General features: G+C 40.6%; 1 protein-coding gene across 4 annotated transcripts in view; it reads left to right on the top strand.

Moving 5' to 3' along the window:
• LRRC3B (leucine rich repeat containing 3B) overlaps positions 1 to 13,715 on the top strand; it is a 97,537-nt gene extending 83,822 nt beyond the window's left edge. For all 4 annotated transcript variants that reach the window (XM_036849501.1, XM_036849502.1, XM_036849498.1 and 1 more), the window contains one exon: positions 12,471 to 13,715. In XM_036849501.1, the coding sequence (XP_036705396.1) occupies positions 12,635 to 13,414 (780 nt within the window). In that variant the 5' untranslated portion in view covers positions 12,471 to 12,634 and the 3' untranslated portion in view covers positions 13,415 to 13,715. The remainder of the gene's footprint in view (positions 1 to 12,470) is intronic.
• The last annotated feature ends 5,529 nt before the right edge of the window (positions 13,716 to 19,244 follow it).

Below are 19,244 nucleotides of genomic sequence, written 5' to 3'. Positions count from 1 at the left end.
GTTAATGGTTTCCTTCACTGTGCAAATGCTTTTAAGTTTGATTAGGTCCCATTTGTTTACTTTTGTTTTTATTCCTTTTGACTTAGGAGACAGATCCAAAATATATATATATACATATATATATATAGCTACAGTTTATGTCAAAGAGTGTTCTTTCTATGTTCTCTTCTAGGATTTTTATGGTTTCTGGTCTCACATTTAGGTCTTTAATCCATTCGGGGTTTTTTTTTTTTGTTTGTTTATCCTGTGAGAAAATGTTCTAATCTCATTTTTTACATGTAGCTGTCCAGTTTCCCAGCACCACTTATTGAAGAGACTGTCTTTTCTTCATTGTATCTTCTTGCCTCCTTTGATGTAGATTAGTTGACCATAGGCACATGGGTTTATTTCTGGGCTCTCTACTCTGTTCTACTGAGCTATGTGTCCGTTTTTGTGCCAGTACCATAGTGTTTTGATTGCTGTAGCTTTATAGTATAGTCTGAAGTCAGGGAGCATGATAACTCCAGCTTTGTTCTTTTTTCTCAAGATTGCTTTGGCTATTCAGGGTCTTTTGTGGCTCTATAGGAATTTTAAGACTATTTGTTCTAGTTCAGTGAAAAATGTCATGGGTATTTTGATAGGGATTGCATTAAATATGTAGATAGATTGATTTGTTTAACATGGATATTTTAACAATATTAATTCTTCCAATCCATTAACACAGGATATCTTTCCATTTCTTTGTATCAGCTTCAATTTCCTTCATCAGAGTGTAGTTTTCAAAGTATAGGTCTATAACCTCCTTGGTTAAGTTTATTCCTGGGTGTTTTATTCTTTTTGATGCGAATTTAAACTGGTTTGCTTTCTTGCTTTCTCTTTCTGCTAGTTCATTTTTAGTGTATAGAAATACAACAGATTTCTCTATGTTAATCTTGTATCCTGCAACAGTTCTTTGGTGGAGACTTTAGGGTTTTCTATATATAGTGTCATGTCCTCTGCAAATAGTGACATGATATTTTTTCTTGGGAAGAGAACTTTTAAGATCTATTCTCTTAGCAACTTTTAAATGTATAATGCAGTGTTATTAACTATAATCACCATGCTATACACCCCAGGATTTATTTATTTTATAACTGGAAGTTTGTACCTTATTTGGCATCATTTTTATCAGGATTTATAGATTGTTTCTTTGCTTTGTATTGATGTACCATATTTATTTAATCAGCCTTTGTGTGATGGATTTTTAGGTTCCTTGTAGGTTTTTTATTTATTCATTTATTTATGTACATATTTATATATTTTTGCTATAACAAACAGTGCCTCAATGAAGAAACAATATTATACATACATCTTTGCACAGTTATGTTTTTAATGGAAAACAAAACAAAAAAAATGCAGGGTACCATACCATAGAAGAATAGTGTACTATTGCCAAGAAAATATTATAGGAGCTGTAAATAAGCAGGTTTTTTTCCCATGGCACAGAGTTACAGCGTTCAATAATTGCCTGTTAACATTCTTTTTTTTTTTTAAAGATTGCTTTTATTAATTAATTAATTAATTTATTTTATGGCTGTGTTGGGTCTTCGTTTCTGTACGAGGGCTTTTTCTAGTTGTGGCAAGCGGGGGCCACTCTTCATCGCGGTGCGCAGGCCTCTCACCGTCGCGGCCTCTCTTGTTGCGGAGCACAGGCTCCAGACGTGCAGGCTCAGTAGTTGAGGCTCATGGGCCCAGCCGCTCCGCGGCACGTGGGACCCTCCCAGACCAGGACTCGAACCCGCGCCCCCTGCATTGGCAGGCAGATTCTCAACCACTGCGCCACCAGGGAAGCCCAAGCAGGTTTTTTTAAATACACATTTTTTGACCAAGAAATAATATCCCGTTTATCTGGTGGGCTGGGCTCTTACCAGGGAGCAAAATGACTGAGCCACTGGTCTCATTAGGTGCCTTTATGACCAAGATCAATGATGGCTAAACGAGGAGAAGGCAACTTAGCCTCCTGGAGCTGCTACCTTCCCCACTGGACGGCTCTGCATGGTTTGTTTTTGATGCTGTAGACACAGATGCAACACGCATTGGACAGATGTAACCAACTTTTTTTGGTCATTTTAAAGACATTGCTCATTATGTTATGCAATGGCCCTTTCAATGATGTAGACCATGAACTGAATTCAGATGACAAGTTGAGAATCCTTTAACCCTATTAATTTCACCACTAGGAATTTATCCAAAAGAGATAAATGCATTGATGCAAAACATTCTTTTCAATTCCACATTGTTTATGAGAACAAAAATGGGGACAAAACCCCAAAATATCTAACAAAATTATAATTAGCTGTTAGATTTAACATATAACTCCATTCACTGGGGCCTCTTTAGCTTCAAGCATAAGGTGAAATTTAAAAGATATTATCCCTTATGCTGTATGGTGACCCTTTCACAGGACCTTCTAAAAATGCTGAAATTTGAAAAAGTTTATCTCTGCCAATAACCAGTCATCCTTCACTGTATTAGATAATTACCATTTTGTAACGACATTATTTATCTTCCACTGGCTACCTGGAAACTCAGAGCTAAGCCAGGTACTTAGTTGCAGCAAAAGTCCTTAACCCAGTGTAATGGGGAGTCAGATAGAACGGACTTCGAGTTCTGTTTCTCACTTACTCTACTGTATTGGTTTCCTATGGTTGTTGAACAAATTACCAAAAACTTTGTGGTTTAAAAAAAGCACATGTCTCTTATAATTCTGGAGGCCTTAATTTTGAGTCAGTCTTTCTGGACCTAAATCAGTCTGTTGGCAGGCCCATATCTCCTCCAAAGGCTCTAAGGAAGAATCCATTCCTTGATGCTTCCAGTTTCTGGTGGCGGCCAGCATTCCTTGACTTGTAGCCACATCACCCCAAGTTCTAACTCAGTAGACATCATGCCTTCTCCTCTTCTGTGTCAATTGTCCCTCTGCCTCCTACTTAGAGGGTCACAAAGATTATTCAGGATAATCTCTCCATCTCAAGATCCCTAACTTAGTCCCATCTGCAAAGTCTCTTTTTTCTAAAAGTAACATTCATGGGTTCTAGGAATTAGGACCTAGATATTTGGGGGGCATCATTTAGCCAACTACAACCTACCTTATGGCCCCTAAAGATTTATATTCATACCCATGCAAAATATATTTATTCTACTCCAACATTCCCCAAAGTCTCAACCCATTATAGCATCAATTCAGAATCCAAAATCTCATCTAAATAGCGTCAGCTTTAAAGTCCCAAATCTCATCATCTAAATTATTCAAAGTAGATATGGGGAGACTCCAGGTATGATCCACCCTGGGGCAAAATTCCTCTTTATTTTTAAAGTAAAGCATTTGGTTCACCGTCTTGCATATAGTAGAAATGTTAGCCACCATCAGAATTATTCCCTTCATTGCATTAAGGGGAGGGTAACACTTGTAGCCTCCACATTGCCCTAGCAGAGAGAAGACAAGATATAAAATGATGATAATGATAACAATAACAGTAGTAGTAGCAGAAGTGGTGGTAACAGTAACTCTTGCTGAGAGTTTTTCATGCAACCGAAGCTTTAAGTTTTTTTTGTTTTTAATTTTTATTGGAGTATAGCTGCTTTACAATGTTGTTCTAGTTCCTGCTGTACAGCAAAGTGAATCAGTTATACATATACATGTATCCCCTCCTTTTTGGATTTCCTTCCCATTTAGGTCACCACAGGGCACTGAATAGAGTTTCCTGTGCTATACAGTAGGTTCTCATTAGTTATCTCTTTTATACATGGCATTAATAGTGTATATATGTCAATCCCAATCTCCCAATTCATCCCACCCACCCTTCCCCCCTTGGTATCTGTAAGTTTGTTCTCTACAACTGTGTCTGTATTTCTGCTTTGCAAATAAGTTAATCTGTACCATTTTTCTAGGTTCCACATAGAAGCGGTACCATATGGTATTTGTTTTTCTCTTTCTGACTTGCTTCACTCTGTATGACAGTCTCTAGGTCCATCCACGTCTCTGCAAACGGCACTATTTTGTTCCTTTTTATGGCTGAGCAATACATGTTATCTAAATTAATCCTCATGAAACCCCTTTGTGGTACGAACTATTATTATTACCCCCATGTTCATTTGAGAAAACTGTGGGATAGAGAGGTTACCTAATTAGTAAGGAGCCAAGCCATGATCTCCATGCTGCCCAATTAAAACTAGGTCCACCTGACACATGAGTCTTACGTCAGTGTGCCCTCCTTTTTCTAGTCTTGATATTCATGAAATGCAGTTTTAAAGAATCGCTGCTCCTTTCACCTTGGGTTTCCATTTTGTGTATCTCTGAGGAGATAAGTCAAACTCTGATTAGCATTCCTAAGATTCTCCTGCTTTACCAGGAAGGGGTTTCTTCTCCTCTTGAAGTTCTTTTTGTGGTTGTTTATTTTTAAAACATAGAATCTCCCCTCCAAATTTTCCTTTGAAAAAATTCAAAACTTTAAGAGAAGTTGAAAAATCGGTACGATGAACAAGTTCATCCCATCACTTTCCATTTACCAATTGTTAATCTTTTGCCACTTTTGTCTTTTTCTTTCTACATATAAATATAGTTTTGTTTCTGCTGGACAATGTGAAAGTTGCAGTCGTCGTGACTCTTGACCACCAAATCTGGTACCTTCTAAGAACAAGGACTCTCTCCTTTCTACTTATATCATGATAAAACCAAATAAATTTAAATTTGATACAATAATAGCTGACATTGTTTTTATACAAAATTTCTCCCAATCGTTCCAATAATGCCCTTTTCCAACCTTTTTTTTTTAAATCCAGAAGTCAATCTCTCACAACGCCTTTGTTACCAAGGCTGTTGCCCCAGAATCATACCCCGCCCCTTCCTCGAATGGAAACCAATTACTCTTACTTAAGTTTAAGGAGGAAGCTGCAAAGAGGAAAAAACAAGAACTGGTTGGAACCTGCTGGACCCAAGATGACAGAGAATTTGACTTCCAGTGGGTCTTGATCCTCATTATATGCTCATTATATGAGCTAAATGACACTCCCACCAGCACCATGACAGTTGACAGTTGTCATGACAACAGGCAGACAAGCCCATATAAGGACTGAAAAGGAGTGTTGCCTCAGGTCCTAACCACACCCCTGTTCTCAGATAACTCACAAATATTCTTCCCACTCTTTCCAACCCCCTCCCTTTACTGTGAATCTCCTATATATTTGCTGTCTCCAAATATACAGGAGAAGTTGACTTGCGAACTAAGTTCCTGCTTCTCCATTCTTGGCCGTTGAATAAAGCTTGCGCTATTCCAGTCTCAGCACTGGTTTTGTCATTGGCTGTGCAAATCTGATCAGAAAAAGAACCTCCCTGGCCGAGACAAAGGGTCTCAGCCCAGGCTAGGACCCCAGTGTGGGTTCAGGCAACTAATTCAGTAACATTTTTAGTTGTCACGTCTCTTTTTTCTTTAATCTAGAACCGTTCCTCAGCCTGTTCTTATTTGATTTTGGTTTTGTTTGTTGTTTGTTTGTTTTTTTCCCTTCAGTGACTCTTTGAAGAATCCTGACCAGTCACCCTGTAAGATGTCTCAAGTTCTGGATTGGTCAGGTCGCTTCCTCTTGATTAGATTCAGGTTAAATATATTTTGGCATACTGTATCTATTGAAAAAAAAAAAAAGCGCAACCTAAAAGTTGAGATTTATGTTTTATTTGCGGACAACACCCAGGTCTTAAGCCCGGGAAACAGCCTTTCAGATCGCTCTGAGGGACTGCTGTGAAGAGGTCGGGGGTGGGGGAGCCAGGATATATAGGAGTTTTTGCAAGAAACACCAAAAGATTCCTGTTCATTAAAGAAGACCAGACATCTCAAGTTAAGGAATTTAGTGCTTTTCTATGCATGGGAAGATGCAAGACTCTGGACTCGTTGAAATCATTCCTTTGATATGCACCTCAGTTTTCTGGGACCGGTATCCTGTGTGTTCACATCCTGAGTCTTTTCAGGGTGCACAGTGTGTGGGGGGGGGGGCGGGGGGGAGAGAGTGTCTGCAGCAGCTGGTGGCCTGATGGAAGGCATCCAGTTTCTATCCTGAGTTCCCTCAGGGCTCACCTGGCGGCTGTAATGTGATGGCTGCAGCATCCTTTGTTTACTGATACGGCAGCAACCTTTTTTCATTGACAGCTATATAAGCGATGTGAGAACTATTTCACAGTTGATTATGCTTAAGAAAAATAAATGTGAGGCTCTGGAAAAAATGATGATTGATATTTGAGAAAAACAACTAAATACTAAAACTCATAATAGAGCATAATCTTTGAACAGTCACTGACATTTTCTGAAGCACATTTCACACATATTTATTTTATTTTATCCTTATAATTATGAGACCAGTGAGGTGGATATTATTGGTGATAGTCCTAAGGCAACTAAGGCATGGGTGTGTAAGTGATTCAGTAAATTCCTAGAATTCAAGGAAGCTGGACTTTGAAGCCAGTTTCTGGACCTTGGGTTTGGATCTGAATCCTATACTTTTGCCACCGAGTCATTGGCTAGGGTTAAGTAGGATAAGTTTTTAAAAAATGATAACAATCGTTCACCCCACTCAGAAGTACAACTGAATACAGCATAAGTTAGTGCTTTCTAAAAGCAGCTTTCAAGTTGCCTCTGGACCCTGGAGCATCTTTGGGACCCTACATTTATGTAGATTATGTGTTAAGAGTTTGCAAAGCTCTCATGGCTGTAAATGCCTAGGCACTTACTGAGAAATAATAACAGAGAAGCAGAAGGAAACTGAGACAGATGGGTTCCCACTCAGCCTTCCTATAAACTTGCAGCATGTTGAATAATAAATACAGATGTTAGCCAAGATATAATCTTATCTTTAGTCTTTGTTAGTACCCAGAGAGGGATAGATGCTGGGTTCAAAAAAAAGGTGCTGTTTATTTGTTAGTGTCAACTGGAAAAAAAAACCCCACAACCTAAAAGTTTCCAGTTAAGTTTTATTCGGGGACATTATGAGGACTATAGCCCAGGAGAGACAGCCTCTCAGGTAGCTCTGAGGGACTGCTCAGAAGAGGTAAGGGAGGAGCCCAGATACATAGGAGTTTTTGCTGAAAAAGAACAAAAAACGAACAAAAAAACCCTAGGTAGTCAATCAAAAGATTACTGTAGTCACAAGCAAACAAACAAACAAAAACCAGACATCTCAAGTTAAGGATTTTAGTGCTTTTCTATATACGGGATATGGTTTGTGGTAGAAGAGAGGTCGTTGGGTGGGGTGGAAGGGTGAAAATGATTTTGCTTTTAGGGATGCCCAGTTTGAAGCCCCGGTGGAATCTTTTGATGATAGATGTTACCGAGTCCAAGCTCGTTCTGCTTGCCGCGCAACAGGCCAATAAATCAGGAGACGCGGTGTTGATGCAAGGAATAGCGACTGTATTCGGAAAGCTGGGCATCCAAGAAGATGGCGGACTAGTGTCCTAGAGTACCATCTTATCAGTGTCCTAGAGTACCATCTTATCAGTGTCCTAGAGTACCATCTTATCGGGGTCTGGATGCCAGTTTCTTTTATAGAACAGAGAGCGGGAGGAGGTGAGGAAGTAAAGTAAAAAGGCCATGAATCTTGCAAAATATCTCCTGGTTTTGGCCATATAATTTATTGTCCATTTGTATATCTTGTTTTTCTGTCCATTTTTCTGTTGGATCCATTTCTTATGCCTCTGGGAAAACCTTCTTGTATATTAGAGAAATCAGCCTTTTATTTTATCATTGATCATTTCACTTTGTATATTTGCCATACTGAAATTTTAATTTTAAGTACTTACTTTTATGGTTTTTTATTGGTTTGAATTTTATGTCCTAAATTGAAATACCTTCCTGTTTTTCTATTTTTGGCCTTTTAATCAAATCCTTCTGTTTGGTAGCAGAGTTGCATGGAAGCTAATTGGAAGAAATTGGTGTGTCTGGTATTCCTCTCTGAATCAAGGCATATAGCTATCTCTGAAGAGTTCATGAAACCCTGAGTGTCCCTGGGTATCCCCTAATGATGAGAAGAAAGAAACAGGAAACAAGACAGAGTTGGGTTTTTTTTTTTTAAATTAATTATTTATTTATTTATTTATGGCTGTGTTGGGTCTTCGTTTCTGTGCGAGGGCTTTCTCTAGTTGTGACGAGCGGGGGCCACTCTTCATCGCGGTGCGCGGGCCTCTCACTGTCGCGGCCTCTCTTGTTGCGGAGCACAGGCTCCAGACGCGCAGACTCAGTAGTTGTGGCTCACGGGCCTAGTTGCTCCGCGGCATGTGGGATCTTCCCGGACCAGGGCTCGAACCCGTGTGCCCTGCATTGGCAGGCGGATTCTCAACCACTGCAGCCCCGGGGAAGCCCAAGACAGAGTTTTTAATCAGCACTGAAAGAATAGTCTTCTCAGGCAGGCTGCCAAGTGCATTTTTTTTTTCTTCTGGAAACAATATTTGGTGGTTGACACCCAATCCCAGCATTAATTGCTGTAGCTCTGAAACTCGTGTGACAGGGAAATGGGAGCAAGACATGGATATAGGGATAAAATGGCCCTCTTTGGAGGCACAGCTCAGACCTGAACAGCACATCCAGAAATCCTGTAGCTTCCTGGTTGCCCCAAACATATTTGAAAGGAATGACGGTATGAGGATAGGGCAGTATAATGAGTTGAGAAATTTGAAGGGGGAGTCAGGAGGTAGGAAAGATGCTGTTTAATTTGGGCTGTCCTTTTGGTGGGTCTTCTTCCTTTTCAGGAGGGCAGGCGGGAATTGCTGTCACCACTGTTGCATCACGAGTGTGACCCCAAGCCTTCACTGTGTTCCACCCGCTCATTCTGAAGTTAGCAAGGCGGCATCTTTTCCACCAGCAGTATGGCTTGTTTGCTACTTTGGGTTTGTGGGTAGCTTCTCCTTAGCTCTGTCCTCTGCTGGATGATCACTGATGTCTGCAGAATGCCCGGTGTTTTACTCTGAGGCACACCTCCCCACGGCTTCCTTTCCTAGGAATCACTGTTTACCTTTCCAGTACTTTAAGGCAATGCCAAGCTGATAATCCCTTTGGAAAATAGTAATTCAGCACAATAGAGTGGAGAGGCAGCTCTTCTGTCCTTCCTGCTGAAGATAACCTTGATTCGATGTATTTGGGCATCTAAGGGCTCAGCTCTGTACATCCTGCATCTTTTGTCACTTTATACTGGATGAGAGTGGAGGCTCTAGAGGCTGTCATGGCAACCCAGTGATCCAGCCAATCTCAGAAGATTTTATTCCCTTTTTATGAATCATAGAGAGAAAATGAAATAGTTTGAGTCCAAACTCTTTGAATGCAAGGAATAATCGGTATTTGTACACCCAATAGGCATTCCATCCGGTGTTCAGGTGGACCATGTGGGGCATGAAGGATTTCATCTCAAGAAACTTTGCACCATTTCTTGTCTGTGACCATGACCATTGGACTGATCATTCTGGAGAAACAATAGATTAAGTCTAGAGACGTGTACTGGGAAAAAGTTCTATTCTTCAAATAAGAGTGTGCATTTGTGATTTTTCCAAAGGCCACCATTTTGACATGTAAAACCAACAGACATTTGATGAGGCAGTGCTTATGTTCGAAGTAATAAAAATAATCACCGTAGGGAAGAAAAACCACAGCTAGATTGCTCAATACTTCATTGGTTCATTCATACAATGGATATTTATTTAGCCCTTCATACAGGCCAGGCACAATGCTAGGAGTTCAGAATGTTCCTGGAATAATAATAATAACTCTAGCTAACAAGTATTGTGCACTTACTATCTATCAGGCATTGTGTTAAATGCTTTACACGGATTATCTCATATAATGCTCAAGTCAACATTGTTATTAGATGCTTTTATAATCTCTATATGAAGAGAAGGGGAGTGAGGTTTAGATAGCATAATGCTCATCAGGATTAGAGCTGAAATACAAACCCAGTGTACTTTTCACTTCTTAATTGTTTACTATTGTCTCTACACAAGGTAGAAACAAGTCCCTGCCCTCACAGAACTTAGAGTCTAAATTAGAGAACACTTTCCTCCAGATAGACTTGGAATCTGTCTCTGGAGAGATGTGGAATGCCCTCCAGAGAAGGCTTTCCTTCTTTCAGCACATACTCAGGTCGCACATGCTCAGGTGATGGAAGTCGCTTGATGACAGGGACTCCCTTTGTTTTCTCTAATCACACTCATTTCTCCCATCTCCTGTGTCCTTCTCATGTGCTGCTCACAGCCACATTTGCCTTGTCCTACTGCCACACTCTTTCTTCTCTGAGTGTCCTCCCCTCCACACCTGTTCGTGCTTTTTCTCTCCCATCTAGACAATTACTACAGTCCCCAAATGCCATGCGATGAAGTTTTGAAGGAAGGAAAACATGGAAGGGAGGTAAACTTCCACTGCAGATGAAATGAGCTGTTGACACACGGCTTAGTACGCCTAGGGGTTCATCTCTAGCATCTCTGGCATTGGAGGGACTCAGGATTCCAAAAGCACATTCATTGCATTCTGCTGTTGCTAATCTTATTTTTTCCATGATGAACAACCCAGTTCATTATGTTTTCAGCTCACATTAATCTTCCTTTCTGTGAGTTTGGTAACATTTGGAGTCATTTCCCTCTGTATTTATCCATCTGGGATCTTTAGAAAAGACAAGTTTGCAGAGAGTCATTTGTTGCTCACTGCTGTAAGGGGAATGAATGTTCTCCTTGTTTCTCAGATCCTGAGAGAGAATCCTCGGAAGTCAGGCATGGATCCCCTCCACAAGGCAGAGGGCCCCCTCCCTGGGACCCGATGGGGTCCTTAATGAGGGATGGAGTAGCAACGTAACAGCATCAGAAGTTACAGCAATCCCTGGATTCTGTTTGCCCTCGTGGAGCAGATGGGATTGGGAAAGAGCTGTAGGGGGAGTGGAAAGACTTGTGAGATTAATGAGTCAGAACAAAGTCTTTGGCCTGATTCCTGTCTCTACCACCTGCAAGCTATTTGACCTTGGACAAGTCACATAATCTGTCCAAGATCCACTTGCCTAACCTGTGAGGATGCCTGTCCTCTTTACATGAGAGAGTAGTTTTGAATGTTCACTTATGTCTCATCTCCATTTTGGGGTAAGTTCATAACCTTGCTCATATCACTAAAGTTTTCCAATTACTTTTGGCCTTTTCCCAACACTAATACATGTGTGTGTATATATATATATATATATATATATATATATATATATATATATATATATATGATTAGAAAGAAAAATAGGCTATTGAGGAAGTCTTAGAGCCTAGTATTTCTTTTTTTGGGGGGGGTAAATTTTTGTTTAATTTTAGAACATTTCCCTAGAACAGATTACTTGAAAGAAAATTACAATTTCAAAAGATATATATATATAGAGAGAGAGAGATGTATATGTATATAAAATTTAATGTTCTCAATAGATATTGCCAAATTTCTTTCCAAAACGTATTCTCAAAAGATGTGTTAATGAGGATGCTATATTATACTATTTTTATAAGCGTATGGATGGTATTTGCAAAAATTACATTGATAGAAGAAAAACATTCATATCTCATTTTATAGTTGCATTTCTTTGGCTGCTAATTACATCATTTTTTTCCAGTTTCATTGACATATAATTTGCATACAGCACTGTATAAGTTTATGGTGCACAGCATAATGATTTGACTTACATATAAGAGGCTAGTATTTCTTAATTCTCTTTTTATACTAAAAAAAAAAAAGGCTTGGAGGTGTGTGTCATATTTAAAGATCTATTGGAGAAGGGATACATTGTTTAGAAAACAAAGAGAGAATCCTTTGGAAATTCAATTAAGGACATCCTTCCGGGTAAAATGTAATCTTAAGAGGTCACAAAGGAGGCAACTCTTTTGGAGATTCCATGCTGTAGGTCCTTAGCAACATTTTGTTGTGAAGGATGGAATGCACTTATACGTTCCATAGTTCAAGTAAGAGATTTCTTTAGAGAAAATAGTCCAAATTGGGCATCCATTCAAAAGCCATGAAAAATATTGTTATCTATGGTCATTAACTGTAAAATATCAGTATGATTTCTCACTGCTGTCCAAGTGAAGGGCTCAGTTGCCTTGATGCCTCTGTTACTGTAGGAAGAAGCAAAGGGGTAATTACATCTTATTGCTGTAAAATTTACAAAGGGTTCAGGATGTGGTGAAGGCCAGTAGAAATGAGAGAAATCTGGACTGTCTGCTCTAATTCTGTGCAATGAACAACAAGTCAACATCATTTGGAAATGTCATTTATTGACAGTCCTTTCCCCCAGGACCTGGGATTTGAGCAGGAGACCCCATTACACAGATAACTCCCAGTGGTGTTGATGGAAATTACCTGCATAACCAACTCTCCTGCCCACATAAAATGCCAGATGCCTGAGAGCATTTTCAATTGCAATGTACCTCCCTTTGCAAAAGAGCTAATTGCATCTGCTTTCCTTTCCTTTAGGTACCCAAGCATGGACCGGAATAATGAAGAGATACGTGTATTAGCTGCAGCCCTTTGAACCACGCAAGAAGGAAATCAACAGTGTGGACAGGGCTGGAAGCGTTACCACACTTGCTTGTTGGAATAAATGAAGAATGGGCTTGTGATTATGCTGACATCCCAGCATGAATCTGGTGGACCTGTGGTTAACTCGTTCCCTCTCCATGTGTCTCCTCCTACAAAGTTTTGTTCTTATGATACTGTGCTTTCATTCCGCCAGTATGTGTCCCAAGGGCTGTCTTTGTTCTTCCTCTGGGGGTTTAAATGTCACCTGTAGCAATGCAAATCTCAAGGAAATACCTAGAGATCTTCCTCCTGAAACAGTCTTACTGTATCTGGACTCCAATCAGATCACATCCATCCCCAATGAGATTTTTAAGGACCTCCATCAACTAAGGGTTCTCAACCTGTCCAAAAATGGCATTGAGTTTATCGATGAGCATGCCTTCAAAGGAGTCGCTGAAACTCTGCAGACTCTGGACTTGTCTGACAACCGGATTCAGAGCGTGCACAAAAACGCTTTCAATAACCTGAAGGCCAGGGCCAGGATTGCCAACAACCCCTGGCACTGCGACTGTACGCTCCAGCAAGTTCTGAGGGGCATGGTGTCCAATCACGAGACAGCCCACAATGTGATCTGCAAGACCTCCGTGCTGGATGAACACGCCGGGAGACCGTTCCTCAACGCTGCCAATGACGCTGACCTTTGTAACCTCCCTAAAAAAACGACTGATTATGCCATGCTGGTCACCATGTTTGGCTGGTTCACCATGGTGATCTCGTATGTGGTGTATTATGTGAGGCAAAATCAGGAAGATGCGCGAAGACACCTTGAATACTTGAAATCCCTGCCAAGCAGGCAAAAGAAAGCCGACGAACCCGACGATATTAGTACAGTGGTGTAGTGTCCGAACTGACTGGCATGGAAAAAGAAATCCGTTTGGGATTGCAGTAGAATAAGTGGTTTACTTCTCTCATCCATTGTAAACATTTGAAACTTTGTATCTCAGTTTCTTTTGAATCATGCCACTGTTGAACTTTTAACAAACATGACAGCATAACAAATCATTTTCGTTTAGGTGATCCACCCCTCCGTTGTACTCCTGGTGGTATATTCCTGAGTCAGCTACTTCTCTGAACCTTAGTTCTATCCATCTCAGTATTTAATAATGAAATTTATTTTTTTAATTTGAAACCAAATAAAAGCCTAACTTTGAACCATGAAAAACAGAGTGACTTATTGGTCCAGAAAACAGGACAGTCATTCCATTGCTTTAAAGAGAAACAGACAACTCTTGTGAACCTAAAGAATGATCACAGTGAGAGATGTTATTAAGTTCTACTGTACACTGGGGCGCCATAGCTGAGCTATCAGCCAAGGAAAATATGTCAGACTTCAAAATACTAAGCCTTAGCAAACTTAAGTGATAATACATAGCGTGGCAACCTGCAGAGGCGTAAGTTGGGCTGTCTCTAGGTGTTTGCTACCTAAAAGTCGGTGTATTTAGCAAAACACACTACTTCTACTCTATGCTAGACACATGGGAAAAAAAAAGGAGCACATATTCTGTCCTCAGGATTACCTTCTGGTGGACAGAGGTGTGTGACCAACATAGAAATAGCCATGCCGAAAAGGAAGGTCTTAATAATCACGTAGCATCAACTGTGTGCAAGCATGGTGCGAGGCATTTGTATACGATGACTCCAAACCCTGACTCCCAGGGGAGAAAGTGACAACCACCCCATCTGCAGAGGAGGAAGCCGTGCGTGAAAGAAGTCCAGTGACCTGCCAAGTAGAAAGTATCAGAACTCGAACTTGAACCAAGTCTCCCTGACTCCAAAGACTGAGGTCTTCTCATTATGTTCTGACTGGGTTGGCTGATAGAGGTATAATTTACATATTAAAAAAATGCACCCATGTTAAGCGTACAGTTCCATATATTTGACAAATGCAAACACCTGTGTATCAAGATAGTCTGTCCCTGACATTGTTCAGAGATAGGAGAAAGCTCATTTGGTCCTCGGAGGAGGGAATTGTGTTTCTTCGGGTTTAAGCTGCAGTTAAAGGTCATCCTTGAGACTTGGGTGGGATCTCATCAGATGCTGTAGGTGAGGAAGGTAAAGGAAGCAGAACACAGGGATAAAAGTAGGGAGGTGTGGGGGACGAAGGGGTCTATGTAACAGGAAGCGAGAGACAGGACTGGAGCCACATCATGGGAACTCGACCCCAGACTCAGGAATAAAAGTAACTAATACTGTTTATGGAACACTTACACCAAGCACTTTCTTTGGGTTGTCTTGGTTAATCCTACCATTACCCTATGAGATAGTCTTCTGTGAATGACGAATCAGAGACGCAGGAGTTTAAGTAGTTAATTCAGGATCCTAGAGAAGTATTATAAGCTTGTAAGTAGTACTGCAGATATTGAAACCCAGTCAGTCAACTCCAGAACCAATGGACCTCTTAGCTGCTATACTGTATGCTTTGCCGTTGTAGACTTTTACTACTTCAAGTTGCTGGTTCGCCAGACCTAGAGGTTTGCAGACTCCCAAGGGATGGTTTCATTAAGAAATAACAGCAAAAATAGCCCTTTGAGGGGATTAAGTAGGAAGGAAGGATCCTTTGCCATTCTGACGGACATAGCCTTCTCCAGCTCATATGAGGTTATCTTTGGGCCTTCAGGAATCACATTTCTGCCCTTGGAAAGCACCATGGTTTCTATCCGTAACAATAGTGTCTTGCAAAGTTTAGCAGGGTGAACCCTGTGGATAAGCCAGCCCAAGATTTGCCGTCTGACATTCAGAAGAGTATGGCTGGGCTCATGGCACACACCTCACGGCCACCGGCTTTTCATGCCCGCGTTAGCCTTACTGAAAAGTATGAGGTCTCGTGTAGAAGCCTGAGATGTGAAATTCAGGATGCGGGCCCTAGAACTCCTGCATCCCCGTGAGAAGGAAGCCACATTATCTGCCTGTGCTAACTGGATTTGAACGCCTTGCAGCAACACTGGAGCTTTGCTGAAGATTTAACACCCCCTGGAGGACAACCTTATAATATATCTCTGTGAGTATTACCATAGAAAGATGCCTAACAGAATACGCTTTTTTTTTTCTCCCTAAAGAATAGAAAAATCAAGGCTTTGCTAAGATAACCTTTTAAAACAGTCAATAAATTAATTGTGTTTATCTGAGTGTGTGAATCACATTCATTTTAGAAAAGCTTTCATAAATCACATAATCCATTTCAGGTTGCTTCTTCCAAAATAATCTGTATACTCTCAGGAATAAGAGCTTATTTTCCTACTGCCCAATTATATTAGTCGAGTGAAAGTACCTGTCAAGGGGAAAAAAACCTCTGAAATGTGTTGATGTAGAGTCCTGGTCTTGTCCAGATGTGGCCAAGTTCAACTCCCACATTTTAGTTTGTAATTCTCCACATACGTAGAGTTAAAAGCACATCCTAGGTTAATCCCTTTCCCTGCCTGTATGTTTCCAGTTAACAGTGCCATAAGTGCAAGTGCTTAAAAAAACCTAATGCTTTAAATTGCCATGAATTGGAATATATAAGCCGTTGGAGGAGAAAATTAATTCTTTTTTTTTTTTTTAAACAAATAACAGGCTACAGGACCCCTTCAGGGCCAAAACTGAAAGGAAATACTCTTCCCATCAGCCTGTAGGAATGATGTCAGGGAGTGGAAAGATCTTCCTGAAGCTCACGGCTGGCTATATAGAAAAAGGCCCAATGTGCACACCCTGGCTTTGATCCCAACACGCTCCTTAATTTCCAAACCCTTGCACATGTTAACGTTACATGGAGAGCAACTTATTTTAGGGCTGTAAGGTTTTTGAAACGAACTATTATCTGAGGCACATGGCATCTTCCCTTCTAAATATTCTACATAACAGCTTCTTTGCTCAGCTCTCTCCTTTGGCATCACTCTTTTAACTTCAACCTTTATTTATTTATTTTTAAAATTTTTATTTTATATTGGAGTTTAGTGGATTAACAATGTTGTGTTCATTTCAGGTGTACAGCAAAGTGATTCAGTTATATATATATAAGCATCTATTCTTTATACTCAACAAAATGCATTGAGAAAAAAAGGAGAGATGTGAGTTACACAGTTTTACAATGTACAGGCTTGGGAGTAACTCAGATCAAGTCAGAAAATTTACTTTCTATCATTAAATGTCTGGAGTTCGTTGAATGAATGGACACTCTTTCCAAACCAAATTTCTTCCCAGAATTCAGCTTAAACTAAGGGAATTACATCGTGAAGCTTTTTCTGAGGAGCTTGGTTAATGTCTTGGAAGCTTGTTTGGTATGCAGGAAATACTTTTTTTTTTTAATTTATTTTTTTTATACAGCAGGTTCTTGTTAGTTATCTATTTTATACATATTAGTGAATACATGTCAATCCCAATCTCCCAATTCATCACACCACCACCGCCCTTCACCGCTTTCCCCCCTTGGTGTCCATACGTTTGTTCTCTACATCTGTGTCTCAATTTCTGCCCTGCAAACCGGTTCATCTGTACCATTTTTCTAGCTTCCACATATATATGCAGGAAATACTTTTATTTCTCTTTTGCATCTGCCAGAGGAATGGGTTCACTATTCACAGGCCTTCATAGATCTGTCAAAGCTTATCTTGCCCAGGCTTAGCGACTGCCTTCTGTATGATCTTGGTCAGTCAGAGATGGCCACCAAAAGGCTATCACAGCATCAATGCAGCCAGCAGAGGCGACAGGGCAGGGACTCATTCCCAGTCTCAGACAGTCCTAGACTGGAGGCCAGTGGTCTCTGAGCCTCTTCCCAGGATTTAACATGGGTTGAAACATCTGCAGCTGTTGAATAATAATGGTTATCTCAGCAGCTGTTTTCACATAGTATCAATATATATCGCAGAGATAAATATCTCAGTAGTTCTCAATGTCCGGTGGGAAACTTGAGAAAGTTACCCTCAGGTATTTTTTAAAAATTTTTTATTGGAATATAGTTGAGTTACAATGCTGTGTTAGTTTCAGGTGTACAGCAAAGTGGTTCAGTTATACATATACATGTATCTATTCTTTTTCAGATTCTTTTCCCTTTTGGGTTATTACAGAATATTGAATACAGTCTCCTGTGCATACAGTAGGTCCTTGTTGGTTATCTGTTTTATATATAGTAGTGTGTATCTGCCAGTCTCAGACTCCCAATTTACCCCTCCCTAACCTCAACCTTTTAAATGAAAAAAGTACCTGAGAATTTTAATCTAATCGTTGACAAAGTGCTTATCTCTGAAGCAAGGCAAATCATAAAACATGCCAACCCGACTCAAACAGTTTTCAGAAAGTGATGAAAAGTTATGTAATGGAAGATTTAACTTTCAAGAACGCATTGGCAAATCGTAAGGCACTGATATACAAAGTCTGCCATGTACGTGTTGTTCTTTTTTATGTCCTTCTTTGATTACCCACAATAATTCTTGTTCTGACATCCACCAGCGTAAGGCAGCCTGGGGTGTGGGTAGGTTTTTCTTATCGGTTCATGCATTGAGTTCTCTCATTTGTCTGGCACAGCTGGAGAGTGGAAAATTCTGCTTAATTAAATGTTCACGTTACTAGAGATAGGTGAACTCCTAGAATGTCAGGAATGGAAGAGTCCTAGAGATGATCTCATCCACTGATTTCTCAGGTGTTGACATTGAAATCCCTCCAGGCTTGGGGATTAGGGCTCACATCTCCATATACCCGTGCAGTGTCCCTAATAGGCCTCTCCTGATAAACTGCTCCCCAGTCTTCAAAGAAACAGAACAACATAATATTACACACAGTGAAAACATCATTGGCTATCAGCAAGTGTCTTTGAGGGTTTGGAATGCACTTAAGGTTCCTACATTGCCACAGAGTTGTAATAAAGAATATCTATGAATGTTAAGATATAATGAGAGGATTATTTTCCCTTTCACAAATAGGCCCTGGATAATGTGTTCTGTACTGTGCATGATCTTGCTTCCCCGTGGAGAGATGGAGAAGATGATCTTGGTGCACCTTCCTGGGTAGGGAGAGATGATTAGCATTTGCTTCTTTGAGTAGCAGCATAAACCCAGGGTGGTCAAGTACAGCCCTGCCGGCAAAAGGGGAGTGATTGCCCTTATGTGACGTTCTACTCTGTTTCCAGAGCTGTTGTCAGCCTGGCTTCCCAAAGTGGTACCACTGATTCATCAAGTTGGCTGGGTCTGACCCAGACAAAGTGAACCTGAGGTTAATTCATTTACCACACATTTGCAAATGCCCTCCTCAGCCCTTTCCAAATCCAAATAGGTGAAGTAGGATTTAGGGAAAAGGAAGACCTGAATTCCTCACCCCGCATTTGCCCAAACTCATTATACGGATGGTCCCAAATACACCACGTGAATTAGTGGGTCACGTAGACCCAGCAGGAGGCACTCTTCAAAGTCCACTTTTTCCATCCAACCCAGGGAATTTATGATCTTGAGGCCACAAGACCACATAGAGTCCTCATAGGGCCACATAGAGCCCTATGTTTCATGGGTGAGTGACAGTAAAAGGAAATCCATTTCTCTTTATGGTTCTAACTTCTTCAACATTAAAAGAACCAGAAACTGGTGTAAATCGCTTAAGAAGTGTGCGCTCTCACACGTGCGTGCATGCGAGCGTGTGTCCACATGCACGTTGGGGTAATATGGGGAACTGGGTCCCAAAAGCATCAGGAAAAGAGATAGTGGG

The sequence above is a fragment of the Balaenoptera musculus genome, chromosome 4 (genome assembly GCF_009873245.2).
Source record: "Balaenoptera musculus isolate JJ_BM4_2016_0621 chromosome 4, mBalMus1.pri.v3, whole genome shotgun sequence".
NCBI classification, from domain to species: Eukaryota; Metazoa; Chordata; class Mammalia; order Artiodactyla; family Balaenopteridae; genus Balaenoptera; species Balaenoptera musculus.
This window is presented reverse-complemented; position numbering and strand designations above follow the sequence as displayed.